Raw genomic sequence first — 20,719 nt, 5'->3', positions numbered from 1 at the left:
GACTGGGGTGGTGGTTCACCAGCTTCACGAGGGTATGCTCCAGCTGTCGGGGGGATCAAACTGCTTAGCCTTGCCAGGGAGGTCTATGCCAGGGTGTTGGAAAGGAGAGTTCATTCATCAGTCAGACTCAAGAGGAATGCTGGACCAGCTCTTTATCCTCTCGAGGACATTTGAGTGTGTGTTTGCCCAGCCAGTATACATGTGTTTCATGGACATTGACAAGGCATTCGACCACGTTCCTTAGAGTATCCTGTGGGAGGTGCTGTGGGAGTACGGGGTGTCTGGCCCACTGTTATGAGCCATTCATTCTCTGTACAACTGCACTGAGAGCTTGGTCTGTGTTGCTGGCAGTAAGTCTTACTCATTTCTGGTGGGTGTTAGACCCTTTGTCACAGATTCTAGTCATAAGTTTTATGTACATTTCATTTCTAGGCATAACTAAGTAGAAGATTTCTGCCTTGGTGGCCTCAGAATCTCATCTCTGCTTTTTTGTGGTTTTGTTGGCTTCATCAGGTGGTGACCTCCAGCTCGCACTGGAGCGGTTTGCAGCCGTGTGAAGTGGCAGGTATGAGAATTTGCACCTCTAAGTCTGAGGTCATGGTCCTCAGCTGGAAAAAGGTGGGGGATGAGTTGCTGCCCCAAGTGGAGCAGTTAAAGTATTATAGGGAGGGGGAAAGGGAGTTGGAGATTGGCAGATCAATTGGGGCTGTGCCTGCAGTGATGCGGACGCTGTGCTGGTCTGTTGTGGTTAAAAAAAAAAAAAAGCTGAGCGTTAAAGCAAAGCTGTTGATGGATTGATGGAGGCCTAAAGAATAAAGACACAGTAATACAGAAAACCAGTGAGGGCCCACTATTTCACAATCATCACAGTACTTCTCTACCAGTTTCTCACCCTCTCTCCATGGACAACAATCTTGTGATCTTTAGCCACCTTGGCAGCCCATTTCTTAGCCTCCTTCACCAGGCAGCCCTCCTCTTCTGAAGCACAAACTTCCTGCAGCGTAGACACCTATGAAGAGGAATGCAAAACATCCATATACTTTATTTGTGGTGGTGGCCACAATGATAATGTACACAGATACCTTTTGAAGTAATTGTACTTTACTGCAGTATTTTCAGTTTGTATTATTTATACTTCCAGTTTATTACATTTCAGTGAAAAAAAACCCTTTCTAATTCACTAAATGTTTAACAGCTTTATTTTCTAGTTTATTACAAGAAAGAGATTTTGCAGAACAGAATCTTTTTAAATGCAGTGTTATGTAAATGTAGGTGAAGAGAACTGGGGTGATGCAGAAGGTGCAATCTGAAAGTGAGACAGCAAGGTGGTGTCAGGGAGAATGTAGCTAGGCAGCATCAGATGGTAGTCTGTAGGATGACTTTGGAAATCAAAAAGAAGAAGTGAGTGACGGCAGAAGCAAGGATTAAATAGTGGAAACTGAAGAAATGTCCACGGAAACTGCAAAAAAGGATGGAACGGATGTGCAGCAGGCTACGGTGATTAAGGATGGAGATGGAAATGTAATAACGAGAGAAGAGAGAAGATGGAAGAAGTTCTTTGAGGAGATGATGAATGTAGAAAATGAGAGAGAGAGAGGACAGATGGAGGACAGTTAGTAAATCAGGAAGTGTAGAGGATTAGGAAGGAGGAAATGAGGGCAGCTATGAAGAGAATGAAAATGCTGTTGGTCCAGAAGACATACCTACGGAGGAGTGGAAATATCTAGGACAGAGAGGGCAGTGGACTTTTTAACCAGATTGTTTAACACAATGCTGGAGAGTGAGACGATGCCTCGGGAATGAAGAAGCAGTGCACTGATACAGATTTTCAAGAACAAGGGTGATGCACAGAGCTGTAGTGACTACAGAGGGATAACATTGCTGAGCCATACTATGAAGCTATGGGAGAGAGTTACTGAAGAGTGAGAACAATCAGTGAACAGCAGCATGGCTTCATCACACAGCACTACGGGTGCAGTATTTTCTTTACAACATAGGTGTTGATAGAGAAGTATAGAGAGAGTCAGCAGGAGTAGTATCTGAGGGTGGTGAAGGACATGTATGAGGACAGTGAGACAGTGGTGAGGTGTGCTGTAGGAGTGACAGGTGGGTTCAAGGTGGGGACAGGTTGACAGATGAGGCTTATAATGAAAAAAAAGCTGATAGAGGGCAAGTGCAGCTCGTCTCCTTATTTAACCAACTGTAGAAGAAGAAAGAACCACTTTTAGCTGCTCTCATACTTTATATGCATTTGTTTTGCCAGTGTTTGCAAAATCAAACATTTTTTTTTAGTGTTTGGATTGACAGACTTGACAGTGGACGCTCTCCCTGACAGAACCCTAACAGGATTTGTGTTCCCTCCTGGGACTGAACCAGCAGCATGTTGCTTGTTTAGGTAAATATGTGAATCACTACACTATGGAGCTGTAACATCAACAAAACTCCACTATAGTGTGTGAAGTGTCCACTTTCAGCACTTTCCATCAGTATGCATGCCCTAAAACTTACCAGACTTCTTGCTACAATCTAAACTTGGCACTTCTATCCTGAATGTGTGACCATAAAAACCAGGGTGTGTCTCAAAGCTAACAAGTGTGCTCACTCTGACACAGACACACCTTGTCACGCGGAGCAGGCTGGAAGGTAAATTCAGGAGTTTTGCTGAAAGAAACTGATTCTTGTAGAAACTGCTGAACATTTCTCTCTCTGGTCACCTGCAACACAACCAAGAACTAATTAAACAAAAGCATTTACACCTCCGAAAGGCCCTTTCCACTTGAACAAAACATGAACACATGAAAGGTCAAATGTCCGTTAACTGCTCAAAATGTCCAGGGAACAACTCTGGAAGCGTCCCCGTTAGCCTGCACTCTCCCGCTGCTTCACACATTTTGTGTATTTGTTGACCTTCTCTCTGTAAACTCCAGCTTCTTCTAGAGGTTGGCCTTGTGGGTGTACTAGTGATCTTCTCTGCTTCTCTCTGAACAACTTTAATATCAAACACAGGCCTCTCATTTAACTCTTTGCCCTGACCTCCCTCCTTCTTTCCCTCCAAACTCTGCCCCCCCCCTGTAACCAGTCTACACTAATCACACCTCCTCCAGAGAGGTGAGGGACGTCCTCTGTCTGGTTTCAAAGCTACTGTGGGAGACCAGCCTTTAAAACAATGTGTAATTTCTGTGATTTAATCGAAGTTTTTTTATTGTTTATATGACATTTGATTGAGATTTTATTTGGTTGTAAATTAGACTAGCAGACAGCATCAACACACTTCACTGTTTATGTCATTTCTATACATCTACATGTAAATTGCGTTCCCATTGTGTGTTACATGGTGAGCTTATTTGTACAAGTATCTGGATGGTCAAAACACGTGTGGTAAACACTGTTGCCTCACACCAAGAAGGTTCTTATCTTGAGTCTGTCACGATGTTTCCCAGCTGTGTTCCTCGCCTGTTATCACATGCCTCGGTACCTCTTGTATTTACCCTCTCAGTCTCCCCTTCGCCCTTGTTGACTTGTTGCATATTGCTGTGAGTGTTTCCCAGTTAAGTGATCATTCCTTGTGAGTCCTGGCTGGCTTTGGTTTTCATTTTGTTCTGACTTATTTTCCTTATTTTTGCACTTTCATTAAAGACTCTTCCCTTATGCTAACCTCTGCCTCCTGTGAACTGCCTTTGGGTGCACAAAACTACACCCACTCTGCACACAGCAAACCCTGGCACTTCAGTTCCTTTCCCCCTCCTTAACACATCTTCTGCCCAGCCTGTGTCTCAGTTCCTGATTAGTCCTATAGGGTACAGTCACACTGTAATTTTCCAAACAAGGCAACACCTTTATAAAAATCTATTTTTAAGAAGCCATGTATGACCATCCAACACTGTTGTATTATATATAACATAACAGAAAACCAGGAAAAGCAGAATAGGTCTACTTTAAATGGGAATAATCACCAAGGAATCCCTCTGTAGCTAATTGCACACTGTAAATATACTGCATATGTAGAGGGAGAACCCTTCATCTCTCATTTGTGTGCATTCATATATACAATACCGACCTTTGCAACACTGTCCCACACTCTGCTGTACTGTTTGTGTGTAGTCAGACAGCAATCCATTTCGGTCCCACACAGCAAGGTGAAATGGCATTTCAGATCCTCATAAATATCACCATCCATTTGCTGATGAGGTAAGAAAGGGACAAGAGTCAGTTTTTAAAAAAAAAATTCTAATTGGTTCATATATTCTCAACACTATGGTTATGACTCAGTTTGAACTGCCAGATAAACATTTTCCAGAGACAAAATGTTGCTATTAAGACCCTACTGAACCCTATTCACCAACGGTGTGTGTGCTTTCTGTGGCTCCCTGTTCTTGTCAAATACAGCAGACTAAACTGCACACGGCAAAATCATCAATCAAGCACTTTGTGTTGACACTCATTCATTAAAAGAAGAAGCTGTCAAACATGTTGCATCAGGAGATTGTGGTCCATTCCATCTTCAAAAATGTCACATTTCAGGAAATAAAAGTGTGTCAGTGTACTGGCCTGTGACTGTGTTAGTGTATACGTGTTACCTGCATGATAAATGGTAAGTCATTTGTGTAGTAGTGCTGTCGATGAGCGCTGACTGCTGCTAGTGTCAGCAGATACTCATTACGAACTTCAGCCAAACGGTCTTCACACTCTTTGAGTCTGGCAGTGAGCTGCAAACACACACACACGCACACACACAAACACACACAGTGATGTAAACAAGTGAAACTATGAAACATCACATTCATATGGGTTCATTTAAAAGCAATAAATGTAAATCTTAGAAAATTATGTTCTGATACACTGCTCAAAAAAGTCAAACACTTTTTTTTAAAGATATTTTTTGGATAGTGAACAGTGAAGACAGAAAAGTGGGGAGAGAGAGAGAGAGAGAGAGAGAGGGCCACCTGCACCACAGCCATGCAGCTCAACCGCTGAGCCGCCACAGCACCCCGTTTAATCAGAGCATTGCGTTAAGTCAGTTAAACCTCTGGCACAGTGATCTGATCAGTTACGTAGCAGAGGGGGTTGGTAAACAGTTTCAGGCTCTTTGGTTTTAATAAAATTAACAAAAAATGCACAAGAGGGGCAACAATGAGACAACCCCCAAAACAGGAATGGTTTTACAGGTGGAGGCCGCTGACATAGTTTTCCTTCTCGTCTTTTCAGTTTTTTCACTAGTTTTGCATTTGGCTAGGGTCTGTGTCACTACTAGTAGCATGAGGTCATACCTGGACCCTACAGAGGTTGCACAGGTAGTCCAGCTACTCCAGGATGGCACATCAATACGTGCCATTGCCAGTAGGTTTGCTGTGTCTCCCAGCACAGTCTCAGGAGCACGAGAAGGGCCTGACATCCCCTAGTGGGCCCTGTGCACATTACCTGGCATTTGCCATAGAATATCAGAATTGGCAGGTTCACCACTGGGGCCCTGATCTCCTCACAAGATCAGAGCAGATTCACCCTGAGCACATGTGACAGACATGGAAGAGTCTGGAGGAGCCACGGAGAACGTTACGGTGCCTGCTATCTCTACAGGCTAGGCAACGGCACCCTGACTGCCATTAGATATCGGGATGAAATCCTTGGACCTGTTGTCAGAACCTACACTGGTGCAGTGGGTTCCTGGGTTCCTCGTGGTGCATGACAGTGACTGGCCTCATGTGGCAAGAGTATGCAGGCAGTTCCTGGAGGATGAAGCAACTGATACCTCTGAGTGGCCCCCACACTCGCCTGACCTAAATCCAGTAGAACACCTCAGACTATCCCAGAGGACACCACCCAGAGTAGACCCAGAACTCACGAGAAGTTAAACATTTAGTCTGATCTGGGAGAAACTGGAATATAATTGGAGGGGAAAGGACCCCCAGAATAGTAGAAGATTATCCTGTGACAACTCTTTTTCAGCTGTTCATAAACAGAGGAGAAAACAACTTAGACCAGTACACAGCTCACCAGAAAAATAAAAACCAAACAGCTCATTTCAGATCCATACCTTAGTAGTTATTTTATGTAGTCCTGTTTTGAAGTGAAAAATTCCATGTTCACTCTTTCTGGCTCTGGAAGACAAAGTCAAATCAGATTAAGGCCAGGTCACCCTACCCACCCATGCCCAACCCCTGAAATATTATTTTTGAAAGAGAAAAAAATATATATCAAAACCTGCTGCATCTATTTATTCTACACCAGACCATGTTGTGTATATTTTTGCACAACAAGCACATCTTACTGTACTATTACTATTAAACTATTTTAAAAGAAGAATGGAGGAAAAGTTAAATGTCTCTATCAGACTGGAGAAGCCAGTGGCTGTTACAGAGCACATGTGCTGCAGGGACCTGGCCAAAATGCCAAAATTAATTTGAATTTTTCACTGGAAGCCAATAAAGGGAGGCAAGAATAAACATGATGTATAATCACGCAGCCTGGCTGTTCTGGACCAACTGAAGATGCATTAGTGAAGGCTGAGGAGGGAGTTTTAATAATCTAGAGGACATTAGTGTGTATTAAAAGCTGTTGGTTGATAGTAAAGCTTTCACTTTTGCAGTGTTTGCTAGATGAAAGAAACGAGATGGGATGAGCTGTGAGATCCAGAGTTTAAATGCCAGTTAAAAGTCATGTCACCAACACTCTCAGAAGATGATTTGATTTTGCCAATAAGAGTGACTGACCTCCTTACTGAAACACTGACCTCCTTACTGAAACACTGACCTTACTGAAACACTGACCTCCTTACTGAAACACTGACCTTACTGAAACTCTGACCTCCTTACTGAAACACTGACCTGGTCTGCGCATCTGCAGTTTTCTCACGGGCCACATTGGCAATGTGACTAAAGTCGTAGTAACACTTTTTGACCCTGTGAAGTTCCCGTAGAGCATCCACCACTTCAGCCTGCACTCTCTGGAGCTGTTCCAGGCCCTAATACACAAACGCACACAACCCAAAGTGATACATTCAGCCATTTCATGCACTTAATGAGCTGAACATTTGAAGTATTTAATCTGTGTCTGCTGACTCACTCTCTTAGTCCGGACATCTTTTGCATTGTGGAGACTTCTGGAGACCTGTCCAATCAGCCGGCGGTATTCTTCTGCAGCAAAAAGTCGTGATGCGGCAGTCTGAGCTGTAGCATCGACCACAGACCGCCACACACTAAACACACTCCTGAAAGCACACACACACTGCATTCATATCACAATCATCACACACTTTTCAGTTACAGGCGTGACACCAATCCCAGGGTGTCAAATACTACTAACACACACACAGGGTGCCACCATGTATTGATGCTCTGACACACCAGCCACAGCATTAATAAACACAGACACATAATGCACAGATTTTAAAGTGCATTAATGTCCTCATTAAGAAGCTGGAACATGCAAACTTCACAGAGAAAGGAACCAGCCAGGGTTCAAACCAGGAACCTTCTTGCTGTGAGATGGCAGTGGTAACACCAAAGCGGTCAGCAGTGCTTCAAACACTGAAGGCTTCAAACATCAGTGCGTTTACCGGTGATGCCAAAAGGTTTCTGTCTCTCCACTACCTACACCCAGAGCATCACAGCATGAACACCAAAGAACACTCTGCCCATGTCTGTGAGTCACCCTGGCTTTGACAAATCAGTATTTGACATCCTGGGAATGAACCAGTGGTGACATCTTTCTTTTAAATCCAGTTTATGGCTCATCTAGCAGGCTAGCAGGTCTAACCTCCATCCATGGTCACGTATCCCTGTAGCTCTTTATCTCTATCTTCTTTGTAGAGAGCTGGAGATGGCCTTGTAACCTTGTTTCTTTTGTTCGTATGTTGATAGAGTTACATCTAATATTACTCATGCTGCCCTACGTACGTTATCCAAACACGGTTCCCCAAATGTCCAACAAGTTAAATTTGTTCTATATCAAGATATCACGTCTTAATTAGCTGAACAACAGATGATGAGATGGATAAAGTGTCCCTATTTGAATTCAAATGGCCCTGGTGTTTGGTTTGCCATTGCTTAATGGTACACATCCACCAACACCCACTCACCCACACACACACACACTTTGGCATAAGTACTCTTACAATCCTCCATTTTTCTCAGCATTCTGTTTAACTTCCACTGTTTTGCTGATGTAACTTCCAAACTTACCAAAACTGACAGCAAAACGATAAAATCTAGTGATTGGTTTTTCAAACTAAAATCACTCTCAGAAACCAGTAAGAGCTGCTGAGAAGGCCGCGTGCTGTAAAGCTGCGTAGTTACCCAGAAGTGATAGCATCTGTATTTCCTCTCTGCCAGTCTTTCTTTTGGTACTGGATAGCTAACCTCTGAAGAGCCTGAAAAAAACAAACAAACAAACCACACATTACAACCCAAAGCAAAAAAGTGTCATTTATTGAGAACTGAGTTTTTGTAAACACAGTTTACTAACCAACTACCATCCTACAAGAATCTCATAAAACTTGGCTCTTTATATTTTTTTTGTTGTTACTTGGCACTTATACAGAACACTAAATGAGCACTCAAAGTGCTTTTTACTACATGTCACATTCACCCCTTCATACATGCATTCATACAGCACTTTAATCTATACCTTTAAATACTATAACACACACACACACCCCAGTGGATGCATCAGGGTAATTCAGGGTTTAGTATGTGGAACGAATGAGCTGCGATCAAACCACCGACCTTCCGATTAAAAGGTGAAACAACCTCTCTCTCTCTGGAGATAATTACTTCCCTAGCGACTCACATCTCTTATAAATGTCAGTGTACAGCACGGCGGATGAGCTCCTAATTTCAGTTTGTGTTTTCGGTTCAGAGCAAATCCAAAAAGCAGCCAGCTTGGTGAGATTTGTCACACATTGCCTTTGGCTCCAACGCCTCCTAACAACTGTGTCCACTGGGCAGCTCAGGTTGCTTTAAAAAGCTGTAAATGCTGAAAGATGATCAATAATCAGTGTTCATTTTTCAGCAGCTTTGTCCTCCCTTACAAAGGCAGGAAGGCATGCACACACACACACACACACACACACACACATGGTCATGTACACATTTGTGAAACATTCTCCACTATGGTGTAAAAACACATGAAGCTCTCAGCAGTTATTTTTTTTTACTGAAACCATGGTAACCAATGTCAAAGCTCTCAGCACAAACAGTCAGTGACTCGATCCTGAGACAATCCACACAAAACCTACTTTTGTGGTTTTACCTTACAGTAGTGATTCTCAAATCCAGGCCTCGAGGTCCGGTGTCCTGCAGCTTTTAGATGTGTCCCTGATCCAACACACCTGAATGAAATATAGAAGTCATTAGCAGGACTCTGGAGAACTTGACGGCACACTGAGGAGGTCATTCAGCCATATGATTCAGGTGTGTTGGATCAGGGAAAGATCTAAAAGCTGCAGGACACCGGACCTCGAGGCCTGGAGTTGAGAATCACGGCCTTACAGAGACTAGCCTTGAACATCTGGCCACAACTTTGTAGCTTAATCTAATGAAACAAAAATATTATTTATTAAAAACAGTGGAATGGCATTTGTAATTCAGCTGCAACAAAGGCAGGTTGAAAGCCAGAACCTTCATGCTGAGCTGCACCACCTGATATTGCACCTTAAAATCTGTACATGACATTGCAGAAAAACTATTGGACATCTGTTATTGACTTGAGTTATTATTTGATTAGTAATTAGTCATGCACGTAGGTTGTACCCGTAGGGGGAAAAAGACTTTTACTGTGTACTTGTTTCTGAGAGTGTGTGGAGCTGCTATAGGCTAGCTCCCTTTACATCAGTGCTGTATAAAGGCACAGAGAGAGTGTGTGAACGCCTGGCCAGCATGTTGTTAATGATTACTGTAAATGAAGACACCTTAATCTATTAGACTAACTTCATTTAATTTTACATTTATATGGATTTATTACCTATTCTGCATACCCTCATGTAAGTCTTATGACAATAGACCTGCAGAGCCAAAATAGATGTAAGATCTCATTCTGAAACTGTGCTTTAGCATGCAGTTAAAACACAGCCCAACCCTGCCCCAACACATGAGTGGTTTGCTGACGACCTGGTAGATGTTAAGAAGTTAACAAGAGTGCAGCAGTAGTAAAGGAATGACATATACCAGGGGACATGGCCTATCTGACTGTCACCAGTGCAGTCAGGCAGGAGCTGAGCGGAGCTAGAGTCACACAAGTATCTTCTTGTCACCACCTCAGCATCAAACCCCTAACCAAGTCACCCCTTCTACCCACACTACTGTTAGTTACTGCCACCAGGTAGATGCTTTAAAACCTCAATGACCTAAAAAAATCTTTTACTCCACTGACAATCACAATTTAAGATGGGCACTGCACTCTGACTTGTGTCAATAGCACTTTAATCAGTTTCTCTCCAAATCAGTTGGAAAACAGTTTGTGAGGAAAAATAATGGTTGTTGCAACAGTGAAACATTGAATAATTTATTGCAGCCTAAAATGACAGTGAGCTGCAGGGTTCATCACTGAGAGAACCCTGGTTTGAATCCTTGGGCTGGCATCACTGTGGGTCCCTGAGCAAGGCCCTCACCCCCCCAGGTTGCTCCCCGGGCACCCTCTGGCTGCGCCCTTGCTCCACGTTGCGCTACGTGTGCTTGCTACATACTCCATGTGCGATGGGCTAAATGCAGAGACTGAATTTCACTGCATGTATATATATGTGACAAATAAAGCTCTTTCTTTCACAAACCTGCTGTAGTGTAGGAGTCACACAAGTCAAAACACAATCCAGCACTCGGGTGCTAATGTGCGACCTCAAATCAATACATTTTGCGCATTTCCAGTAAACAATGAAAGGTGTCAGTAACAGAGCCAAACAGGACTAGAATAGATCATGTTTACTCACCTGACCATATTCTCTCTCTATAGCGGCACGCTGCTTACTGAAGGACCTTAGGGAAGGCACAAAAAAAAAAAAAAAACACAGCACATGTGTAATGTAATGCCCACTTTCACTCTGCATTTCTGTATTGATCTCCCTGCTCATCACCCTCTGTCCAAAGGATCCCACAGGAGGACTTCATGCAGTCTGGTGAGACAAACAGTGTGTAATACCTGATCTCCTCCAGCAGCTCGGTGTCCTGATGCTGTTTGGTCTGCAGCTTGCTGAGCTGCTCTGAGAACACCACTTTCATCTGCTGGCTCTCCTTTACCTGCACACACACACACACACAGGGACAGCTGTACAGTACATCTTACTGATTGGTAAAAAAACAAAACAAACAAACCGAATCCTGTCATTCAGTTTTGATTCACTTGCATTTTTTGTGTTTGTTTTTGGTCTGATTATTAATCCAGATATTAATGATTCAAAAGCAGCCATGTTCACTAGTCTAGAATATTTGCTCTGACATGCTGTTTTATTGCATGTTATGCTGTGATAACCCAAACTGCATACAGAACACTATATTAGAGATTATTAAAACAGACAGTAAGCTGCAGGGAATAAGGCTTTTTTCAAGAAGCTCCTGTTCATATAAATACAACTGCCTCTCAGTGTGAACTGGATAACTAAACCTTATTAAATAATGTTCAGCCATTTTTGGTTGTTGGTAGCCCTGTGCTTATATAATTGTTTTTGCTGTATAAAAGAAAAAAGCTCAGAATTATAAAAGTATAGTACCTTCTATCTGAAGATATCAAAGCAACTATCCTAGCTGGCTGTTTGTTAGCTACTTCATCTTCTGCAACCTCTTCTACAGTCTGTGCAACGGTGAGCTAACTGCTAAGAATCACTGTCTGATTTTATAAACGAGTATGCAAAGTATGCATCAGTTTTAATTGTTTCTGAGCATACTGCATAACTCTTAACATGCTAATAATCCATAAGTGACAGCTTTTACAGTGGTAACCTTTTCAATGTATCAGACGGTACTCTGCATGTTAATATTCAGGAATTAAAAAAATAAATAAATAACCAATGAACAACAGCAAATGTGCTGCTAAAAAAAATGAAATATGATGAAATGAAAGGATGATGAAATAAAAATGATCAACTTACAGAGGGCTGAATTCAAAGACACCTAAAATTTAAAGTGAAAAATGATGCAGCAGCCTCGTCTGTTTTACTGAAATTTCATTGCAGCAACTCTAATTGGTACTCAGTAGTATGTATGTATGTATGTATGTATGTATGTATGTATGTATGTATGTATGTATGTATGTATGGCCCCCACATGCTTGTATGCATGCCTAACAGTCTAACATCATGTCCCAGAGGTGTTCTGCTGGATTTAGGTCAGGTGAGTGTGGGGGCCATTCAATGGCATCAGTTCCTTCATCCTCCAGGAGCTGCCTGCATACTCTCCTCACATGAGGCCCGGGCATTGTCGTGCACCAGGAGGAACCCAGGACCCACTGCACCAGCCTAGGGGCTGACAGTGGGTCCAAGGACTTCATCCTAATGGCAGTCAGGTTGCTGCTGCTTAGCTACTGAACTGGCCAGATCAATATCCCAGACGTTTAACTGACTTGAAGCTGAACTCTGATTAAAATGTGTTCCTTTATTTTATTTTATTTTTTTTTTTGAGCAGTGTATTAGTAAGCTTAACTTACATTTCCAATTATTGGAAGTAGGATCAAAGGTTACAAATGAGTAAGTAATGCACATTACTGGCTAGCAGCAAGTTTATGAGTTTGAGCAGTCAGCTTAGTTACATGTTGAAGTGACTATTAACACTTAAAATTGTGAGTCAACAACCTCATCTCAAAGAAACCAGGTAGTATCGCAGCTTCTCTCTCATTTCATTAGGTTTGAGTTGCAGAAAAATCCCCAAAACAAAACAAAAAAAACATTCAGTTCTCCAAGTCTGTCAAAAAATAAAAAGTCTCAAATGTCAAAGGTCTGACATGGCATGTAATATACACAGTAAATAACATTAAAAGTGACATTTTTCACAAAAAACAAACAAAAAACTAACCTGTGCCAGTTCCATGTTGGTGTGAATGTAGTCTGTGAGAGTCATGATGTGTGTATGTAATATTTCTCATGCAACAGGAAACAAAGCAGTGGAGTATCACAGTGCCGGAGTTAATATCTTCAGTTTTGCTGATTAGATATTTAGTATGACCTTACCTTTCTCGGTGGTGGCTGCATGTTTGGATGCTGATAGTGTTCGTTCTCTCCGTTATGGCGTTAGTTTGTTTCAGTTGTGGTGCACCGTTACTTCCTTAATAGTCTCACCAATGCACATGTGCAACTCTCTCTCTCTCTCTCTCTCTCTCTCTCAGATTGTGGTTTGTCTTGAACACCCATAGGGGGCAGCAGAGTCCAGAGCCCAGACTAGTCTGAAAAGTCATTTTGTTCCAACTTGGACCTGGCAGAGGTTCTGGGTTCTCTCCCTGAAAAAGAACTAAAACTCTGAAATTGGACCTCTTCAGTTAAGTCTAAGTATTAATCTTTCTTTTGATTATTCATTAGAAAACAGCCTTGTTTCCTGGTCTAGATTATTTGCTCTGACATGAGTTGTGACAATCAAATCCTACTAGTAGTTTTACTGAGGCCTGCATTTTGTTTTCCATCATCATGCGCATTTAATACCTTTAGAAAACAGCATCTCTGCAGCCTTTTTGGACAGAGTGAAATCACGAGTCTCTTCTGTGCTATGCATACAGCATAGAGCGTACTGAGTATTGTGATACAGTAGAAAATCTGAACAGAACAAGGTGAATTCCCATGCAGCTAAACTGTATTTTTAGTTGTGCTTTCAAGGAAAATCTGTTTTGTGTAGAAAGCAGCAGCAGTTCCTCCAAAACATGGTTGCACATTTAGAATAAACATGCATTAAGAAATGTGGCTGCTGGGTCACAGAAGTTTAAGGTGAACAGCAATGAGGCTAATTACAGTTTCAGTTTCATAGGGACTAATGTATGTAGGAGACAGCTTCTTAGAGCCTGGTTCCAACCCAATAACAAGACTTTCTGAGCTGGAGAGTTGCAATGGGGCGACTCAATCTGCCAAGTGGCAAATTTGGTCTGACCCGTTGATATGAGGATTTTCTTTCTAACAAGGGTAACCTAGGATAATGAGAGATCTTAAGGTACTCATGATTTCCTGAGACAGTAAGTTAAATGGGTTGTGTCAGATGAGTAATGGCAGCCTTGCACGTTGCGCTCTTTCCCTGGGGGAGTGTGACTCTGCAGGTCCTGCGGTAGACCTCAGGGGAACGAGCCGCAGAAGTCAGTGGAGAGCTACAGGTGAGCATGTGCTGTCAGGATTTGTAGTTATTTTTTCTCGATTTGTCTCATAAAACAATTATTATCAATTCCGATAACCAGGGACACTAAAGCTTTATTGGAGGTGGGAAGCCTATTTGCTTTTATTTGCTTGTTTAGTGAGTGAAGGCAGGCCCCTTGCAAAGCTTTCAAACTTCACCCAGTCTCTGCTAAAAAGGTCCACTGCACTTTTATTTTAGATTTAAAAGACTCTTGGCAGCATCTTCTTCACAGAGTGGATGAGCAAAGATTTTTTTAAACTCCTCAGTAAATTTAAGGCTCTGGGGAACAGAAGGTCACATGATGGAAGATTTGATGAATAGGCTGGAGCAGCTCGTTCAGTTGTGGGAGCTTCAGCCAGCTGAGCATGAACTGACTGGATCATACTGCATATCTGATCGAGGCATTGATGAGTCCCTCATTGCTGCTCGACTAAAGAGCAGCAAAGAGTCGGGGCTCTGATCATGTTGGCCGAGCAACACACCTTGGTTTGATAACCCTGCATGAATAGGGTGGGCTGCTGTGAAGCAGAGACAGAAGTGATGTTAGCACAGAAAGTTCATTAAGGATTTCAACTAGCATCAGAGAGCCTGATTACCACAATAGTCTGGTTAAGAGTGTAACTCGAGCTGGTCCATAAATGCTGGTAGGCAACGAACTGATGAGGAACAGGTGAGTTGGCTGAAGAGTGGGAAACCAGCAGACTGCCGGTGGACGGAGCCCACAGTGGGACATGCCCAGCTGCACATACGAGCAAAGGAAAGGTATACCCTTCCTTTTAGAAGGTGAGAGGAGAGAGCAAAAGAGGGGGAAAAAACCCTGAACAGTCCTAGAGCATGACACTAAAGACTGTCTGCAATGCAAGAAAAACTAGTGACTTAAATGTCAAATGCATTCAAAGCATGAACACAGGCTCCTTTATCAGTTATCTATTCCACACCTCACCCACACAAGGTTATCAGTTTTCTTTGTAGCTTGCATGAGAAGGGTCCAACTAAAATGCCTGAGATGAGTCTTTAGTGTCCGTCAGTGACATTATAAAGCTTTTGATTTCAATGATATGGATGCATTGATCTAAACCATGTTTTACCCTGGACCAGGGTTATTATAGTTAACAAAAACGAACGAAATAACGAAAACTGAAACTGAAAAAACATTGTTGTTAACTGAAATAAATAAGAACTACAATTAAAAGGAAAAAAAGATAACTAACTAAAACTGTAATGTGAGTTTAAAAAACTAACTGAAAATATAGATAAAATTACCTGTTCCTTGTTTGTCATTTTATTTAAAAGCCTCGTGGATCGATCATTTTTCCGCTCTCTCCGAGTTTAAGCTGGGAGCGCCGTCGGGCAGCTGTGTGCCTGCGTGTGCACGAGAAAACGGCAGAGTCGCTCTGAACCGACTTAACCTAATGTTCACCTCTGGAGAAATGTGACTATTCGTCAGGTCCACGCAGCCGCAGGGTTGTGATTAACCTGTTCCGTCCTTGTTTGTTTCTGGCTACTTTATCAGTCAGAGAATAACAATCAGGACTAATAATCAAAGCATCAGTATAAGGACTCACAAATGTCAGCAAATTCCTGGCGGGTTGAATGGATGTGAGGGAATGAAGAAAATGAAAAAACAGGGACACATGTTTGCAGCCAAAACAACTGAGCACAAAGAGCTGGGACCAAAAAAAAAAGTCCCTGCCGGCACCGACCACAAGCTAATTAACACACACACAATCCAGCTACACAAGCATGAATGTGGACATGAGGTCGGACACTTCTGTAGGTTGTATATAGAGGCCGCAAAGACCCTGCAAGTCTAATTAGAGCATCTAACCAAGCTAGCTCCAAAACAGAAGCAGCATCAGGTGGTGAGAACATCAGGATGCAGCTGGATTTGAGCTTTGACTCCTTCAAAGAGTTTGTTTTTGTGACACACCACATGTAGGTGTTGTTAATCTACTGCACTGACGATGAAGTTTATTGGGAGTTTATTGTAGAATTTATTGAGTTTCGGAGTCCATATTTTTCTTTGTTTCTCCCTGTTGATGTTCATGTGTGTCCTAATTATTACACATTTAGCACGTAGTGCTGCTGTCTTGTGAACTGTTGGTTCTTGAATATATTTCTTTATGTATCTTTTGTTGAGTTTTTATTGCACAATAGTCACTCTTGTGCCTTGAATCTTGCACCTGACAAAGTATGAAAAACTAAAACTAATACTGAAACTAACGAAATTAAACTAAAACCACGCATTAAACCTAAAATAAAAACGAGCAAAAAGACTCTGAAAACTAATTAAAACTAACTGAATTAGAGAAAAAAAAAGTAAAAAATAACTAAAACTAAATGATAATGTAAAATCCAAATCTATTATAACCCTGCCCTGGACACACTAAAACAGTTTTTGCAATATTTGTCTGTTGTAGCATGAGTGAACTACCGTGGTAACTCAGTCAAAGATCACACCTTGATCGCAAGCAGAATTCCTAATATTGGAGGAAAGATTTCCAAGCAGTCCTGTAGACCACCCAGGAATGTGAGGAGATGTCCAGTGTTGTATGGCTCTACATGTAGGTGGTGGTTACCAATGGCTGCACAGAGGGTGACATTGCCACCCCACTGGTCGGGAGTGCACTTGGACATTGTGTAATGAACTATTTTTTTCCTCACCAAGGACCAAACCCTGTGCGTACAGATAATCCACTCATTTTCAACTTTTAAATCTTTCCATTTCTTTCCCTCCATAAATGGGATCCCTTCAAGAGGTACCAACTGGCACGCATTATTCTCCAGGCCAATCCAGTTCGTCTCCTCATCTTGTACAAGCCATTCGACCACGACACGAAGTTGTGCTGCCCAGTAATACAACTTCAAATTAGGCAAACCGAGACCACCTCTTTCTCTTGGGCTGAATAGTAGTTTCTGCCTAATCCTTGGCTTCTTCCTCTGCCAAATAAAGTTATTAGTCATTTTATCTAAAGTTTTAAAAGCAGAGGCAGGTATCCAAATAGGGAGTGCCTGAAATAGATACATTAATCGTGGGAGAAAATTCATTCTCACTGTTTCTATTCTGCCCAATAAGGACAGAGGAAGAATCTCCCATCTGGTTAGGTCCGACTTTATTTGTGTGATTAGTCTACCATAATTTCCATTAAATAGTTGCGAGGTTTGTGGTGTAATCATCACACCCAAGTATTTAAACCCCCTTTTGGGCCAATTAAAAGTGACCTCTTTATCTAAACTTTTTGGCCATTTGCCCACCAGCATCATAGCCTCTGACTTGGTTTCATTAATCTTGTAGCCTGAGATTTCTCCAATATCTCTTAAACCAGTCATGAGCCTGGGGATCGAACTCAGAGGGTTAGAAATATACAAAATAATGTCATCCGCGTATAATGAAATTTTATGAGTGACTCCTCCTGCTGTTACTCCATGAATTCTAGAGTCTGTCCGTATGCTTTCCGCCAGGGGCTCGATACTAATTACAAATAGTAGAGGCGAAAGAGGACATCCCTGCCTAGTCCCTCTTTTTAAACTAAAATTCTTTGAGGAATATCCATTCACCCGTACTTTGGATGTGGGTCCAGAATATAACACAGTAATCCAATTAATAAAATCTCTATGAAATCCCATTTTTTCTAGTGTGTGTCTCAGGTACTGCCAGTCAACCCTATCAAATGCTTTTTCAGCATCAAGGCTGAGAAGCATTGAAGGGTCCTGTTTTTGTTTTGCCACAGAGATCACATTTAAGGTTCTCCTAATATTATTTATCCCTAGACGTCCCGTTATAAATCCTATTTGGTCCGGTTTAATTATTGTGTGGATACATTTTTGAATTCGATTTGCCAATATTGTAGTCAGAATTTTTAAATCACAGTTAAGCAAACTTATTGGTCTGTAGGATGAACAATTTGTGGGGTCTTTGCCTTCCTTGGGAATTATAGATATTATTGCTTCTGACCAAGACTTTGGGGGGTCCTTATTTGTGAGGGCATAATTAAATACCCTTTGTAATAGGGGTGTGACTTCTGTTTTAAAATACTTATAAAATTCCCCAGGGAACCCATCTGCTCCTGGCACTTTGTTGTTTTTTAAATTTTTTATGGCTTCCTCAATTTCCTCTTTTGTGATTGGATCCCTCATTGCTCTAGCGTCATTTTCCATTAATTTTGGTATCGTAATTTTACCCAGTACCTTCTTAATCTTCTCTATTTTATTGTCTATCTCCTCTGATTCATAAAGCATCTCATAGTAAGCTGAAAAAGCTTCTGCTATGTCTTTAGGATGGGACAGTGTTTTCTTTGTAAAAGGATGCATTATCTTTTCCACTGTGCGATCTGCCTGTTTCTTACGCAACTGAAATGCTAATAGCCTGCTAGCCCTATTACCTGATTCATAGTACTTTTGGTTAGCAAACCGTAATGCACCCTCAGCCTTATATGTCAACAAGTTATTTAGCGTTTGCCTGTATTCGCTGAGAGATTTTAAAATAGTTTCATCATTTGTCTTTTTATGTTCTTCCTCCAATTGCTGAATGCGGTTTTCTAATTCTACCTGTTTTTTATTGCCTTCTCTTTTAATTTGGGATGACAGAGAAATGAGCTTGCCCCTCATTACCGCCTTTGCAGCTTCCCAAAGAGTAGACACTGATACTTCCCCATTATCATTTTTTTCCATATACTCGTTCCAATCTTTTTTAATTCTTTGAACTACTTCTGGGCAGTTCAGAAGCGAAACATTCATTCTCCACTGTTTTGGTTGTTTATCATTTTCTAAGTTTATTGTCATGACAACTGGACTGTGGTCTGATATTGTTATTGGTTTGATGTGACAATTTATGACTTTATGTACATCTCTCCTTAAGACAAAAAAGAGATCTATTCTGGAATAACTTCCGTGAACCTTTGAAAAAAAGGTGTAATCACGCTCCCTGGGGTGACTTTGACGCCATACATCTATCAGCCCCAATTCTTCAATCAAACTAGGCAATATTTTAGCCTTCTGGGGCACTGGTCTTTGTTCACAAGGATGTTTGTCCATTCTGTGGTTCATCACACAGTTAAAATCACCTCCTGCTATTATAAATCCCTCCGCTTTGGTTGTCAAAAGGGCTGAAATATCCTTAAAGAAGCTAGGATCATCTTCATTAGGCGCATAGATGTTTAAGAGGGACATTTTCACCCCTCTAATTGTACCCACAGCCAAGATGTAGCGTCCCTTTTTGTCTTCATACATGTCTTCTAAGGCAAAACCTAGTGATCTGTGACACAAAATGGCAACTCCTCTCTTTCTACCCCTTTCACATGAAGCACTATAAACCTGCCCCACCCACTCCCTTCTGAGTTTTTTATGTTCTGTCTCATTAAGGTGGGTTTCCTGAAGCATTGCAATAGAACAATTCAATCTTTTCAGCTGGGTCAGAATTTTCTTTCTCTTCACGGGATTATTTATTCCGTTTATATTATAAGTGATTACTGTTAATGTATCCATTCTTGTAGCTTATCCCTTGTAACTGTACTTAATTATAATCAGAGTGAAGTCAAAAGTTGCAATTACATAGAAAATATTGTTTGCTGAGAGACACAAAATGGTAAAGAAACAAAAAAGTTTTCCTGAACATGAAAAACAACTGTGAGCTTCCAATAACCCGGTGGTTTGCCCCTGAAATGAGGTGAACACAAACACAACCCTACAACTAAAGTCAGGGGGTCCCCACCCCCGATCTTCTTTGGGCAGAGAGATGGGGCTCTCTGGGTGGTGTGCACAAAGTGCCTGGGCGATGGTCCTCCAAGATGTCCCCAAGGTATCCTCACACCGCCATAATCGTAAAATTTGCTTCATCCAGTCCTCCTCTTCCTCCCTTCCCCACCGTCCCGTAGCTTATTTTTCAACACTTCTTTTATAGCCTGAATCTATATGTTGAAGTCAATATTTTATGATAAATGACACTCCCTTGCATGTCTAGTCTTATTTACTATTATTCTATTGTTATTGTCTATTATCTTCCTTACTGTTCATCACAAATTTAGCTTCTATTTACCTCTCATGCACTTCTAGACTTGATATGGCGATCTCATTCACAGGAAGGGGCTCTCTTCTCTCTGTTATCACCTTGGATAATGGCTCTGATCTCAGCAGGGTTCAGCTGTTGGCTCTTTCTCTTCTTTCCCTGAGATGTCCATCCGTCTCGTGTCAACTCCTGTTCCAGTATCTCTCCGTCCTCCAAAGATGATTCAATGCCGAGTTCTTTCAGTGTAGAATGCGCTGCTGAAAGTGAGGGGAATAATCTTGTGCCCTCCTTCAGGAAGAGTTTCAGCTGGGCTGGGTATGGTGACTGGGCCCTGATGTTCTTTTCTTTTAGCTTTTTTATTACTTCTCTGACTTTTTTCCTCTTCTTCTGCAAGTCCGGTGAGTAGTCATGGTCGAAATAAATCGTG

The 20,719-nt window shown here is 41.7% G+C and overlaps 1 protein-coding gene across 3 annotated transcripts in view; it reads right to left on the bottom strand.

Moving 5' to 3' along the window:
* LOC115787427 (F-BAR and double SH3 domains protein 1-like) overlaps positions 1 to 20,443 on the bottom strand; it is a 34,335-nt gene extending 13,892 nt beyond the window's left edge. The window contains exons 1-11 of one of the 3 annotated variants that reach the window (XR_004020501.1): positions 20,323 to 20,443; positions 11,128 to 11,225; positions 10,919 to 10,964; positions 8,292 to 8,365; positions 7,060 to 7,204; positions 6,822 to 6,958; positions 6,032 to 6,095; positions 4,578 to 4,706; positions 4,058 to 4,180; positions 2,619 to 2,714; positions 893 to 1,009 (exon numbers count right to left, since the gene is read on the bottom strand). Coding sequence is in view for 1 of the 3 variants with exons in the window: in XM_030740129.1 (XP_030595989.1) it covers positions 893 to 1,009; positions 2,619 to 2,714; positions 4,058 to 4,180; positions 4,578 to 4,706; positions 6,032 to 6,095; positions 6,822 to 6,958; positions 7,060 to 7,204; positions 8,292 to 8,365; positions 10,919 to 10,964; positions 11,128 to 11,225; positions 13,148 to 13,168 (1,050 nt within the window). In the remaining 2 variants the exon portion in view is untranslated. Of the gene's footprint in view, positions 1 to 892; positions 1,010 to 2,618; positions 2,715 to 4,057; positions 4,181 to 4,577; positions 4,707 to 6,031; positions 6,096 to 6,821; positions 6,959 to 7,059; positions 7,205 to 8,291; positions 8,366 to 10,918; positions 10,965 to 11,127; positions 11,226 to 13,147; positions 13,258 to 20,322 lie in introns of those variants that run through there. The other 2 variants (XM_030740129.1, XR_004020502.1) reach the window with 2 other exon arrangements.
* Between the last annotated feature and the right edge of the window lie 276 nt (positions 20,444 to 20,719).

This window comes from Archocentrus centrarchus, chromosome 10 (assembly GCF_007364275.1).
Source record: "Archocentrus centrarchus isolate MPI-CPG fArcCen1 chromosome 10, fArcCen1, whole genome shotgun sequence".
Taxonomy (NCBI): Eukaryota; Metazoa; Chordata; class Actinopteri; order Cichliformes; family Cichlidae; genus Archocentrus; species Archocentrus centrarchus.
The sequence above is the reverse complement of the archived record's forward strand: the minus strand, read 5'-3'. Positions and strand labels throughout refer to the sequence as shown.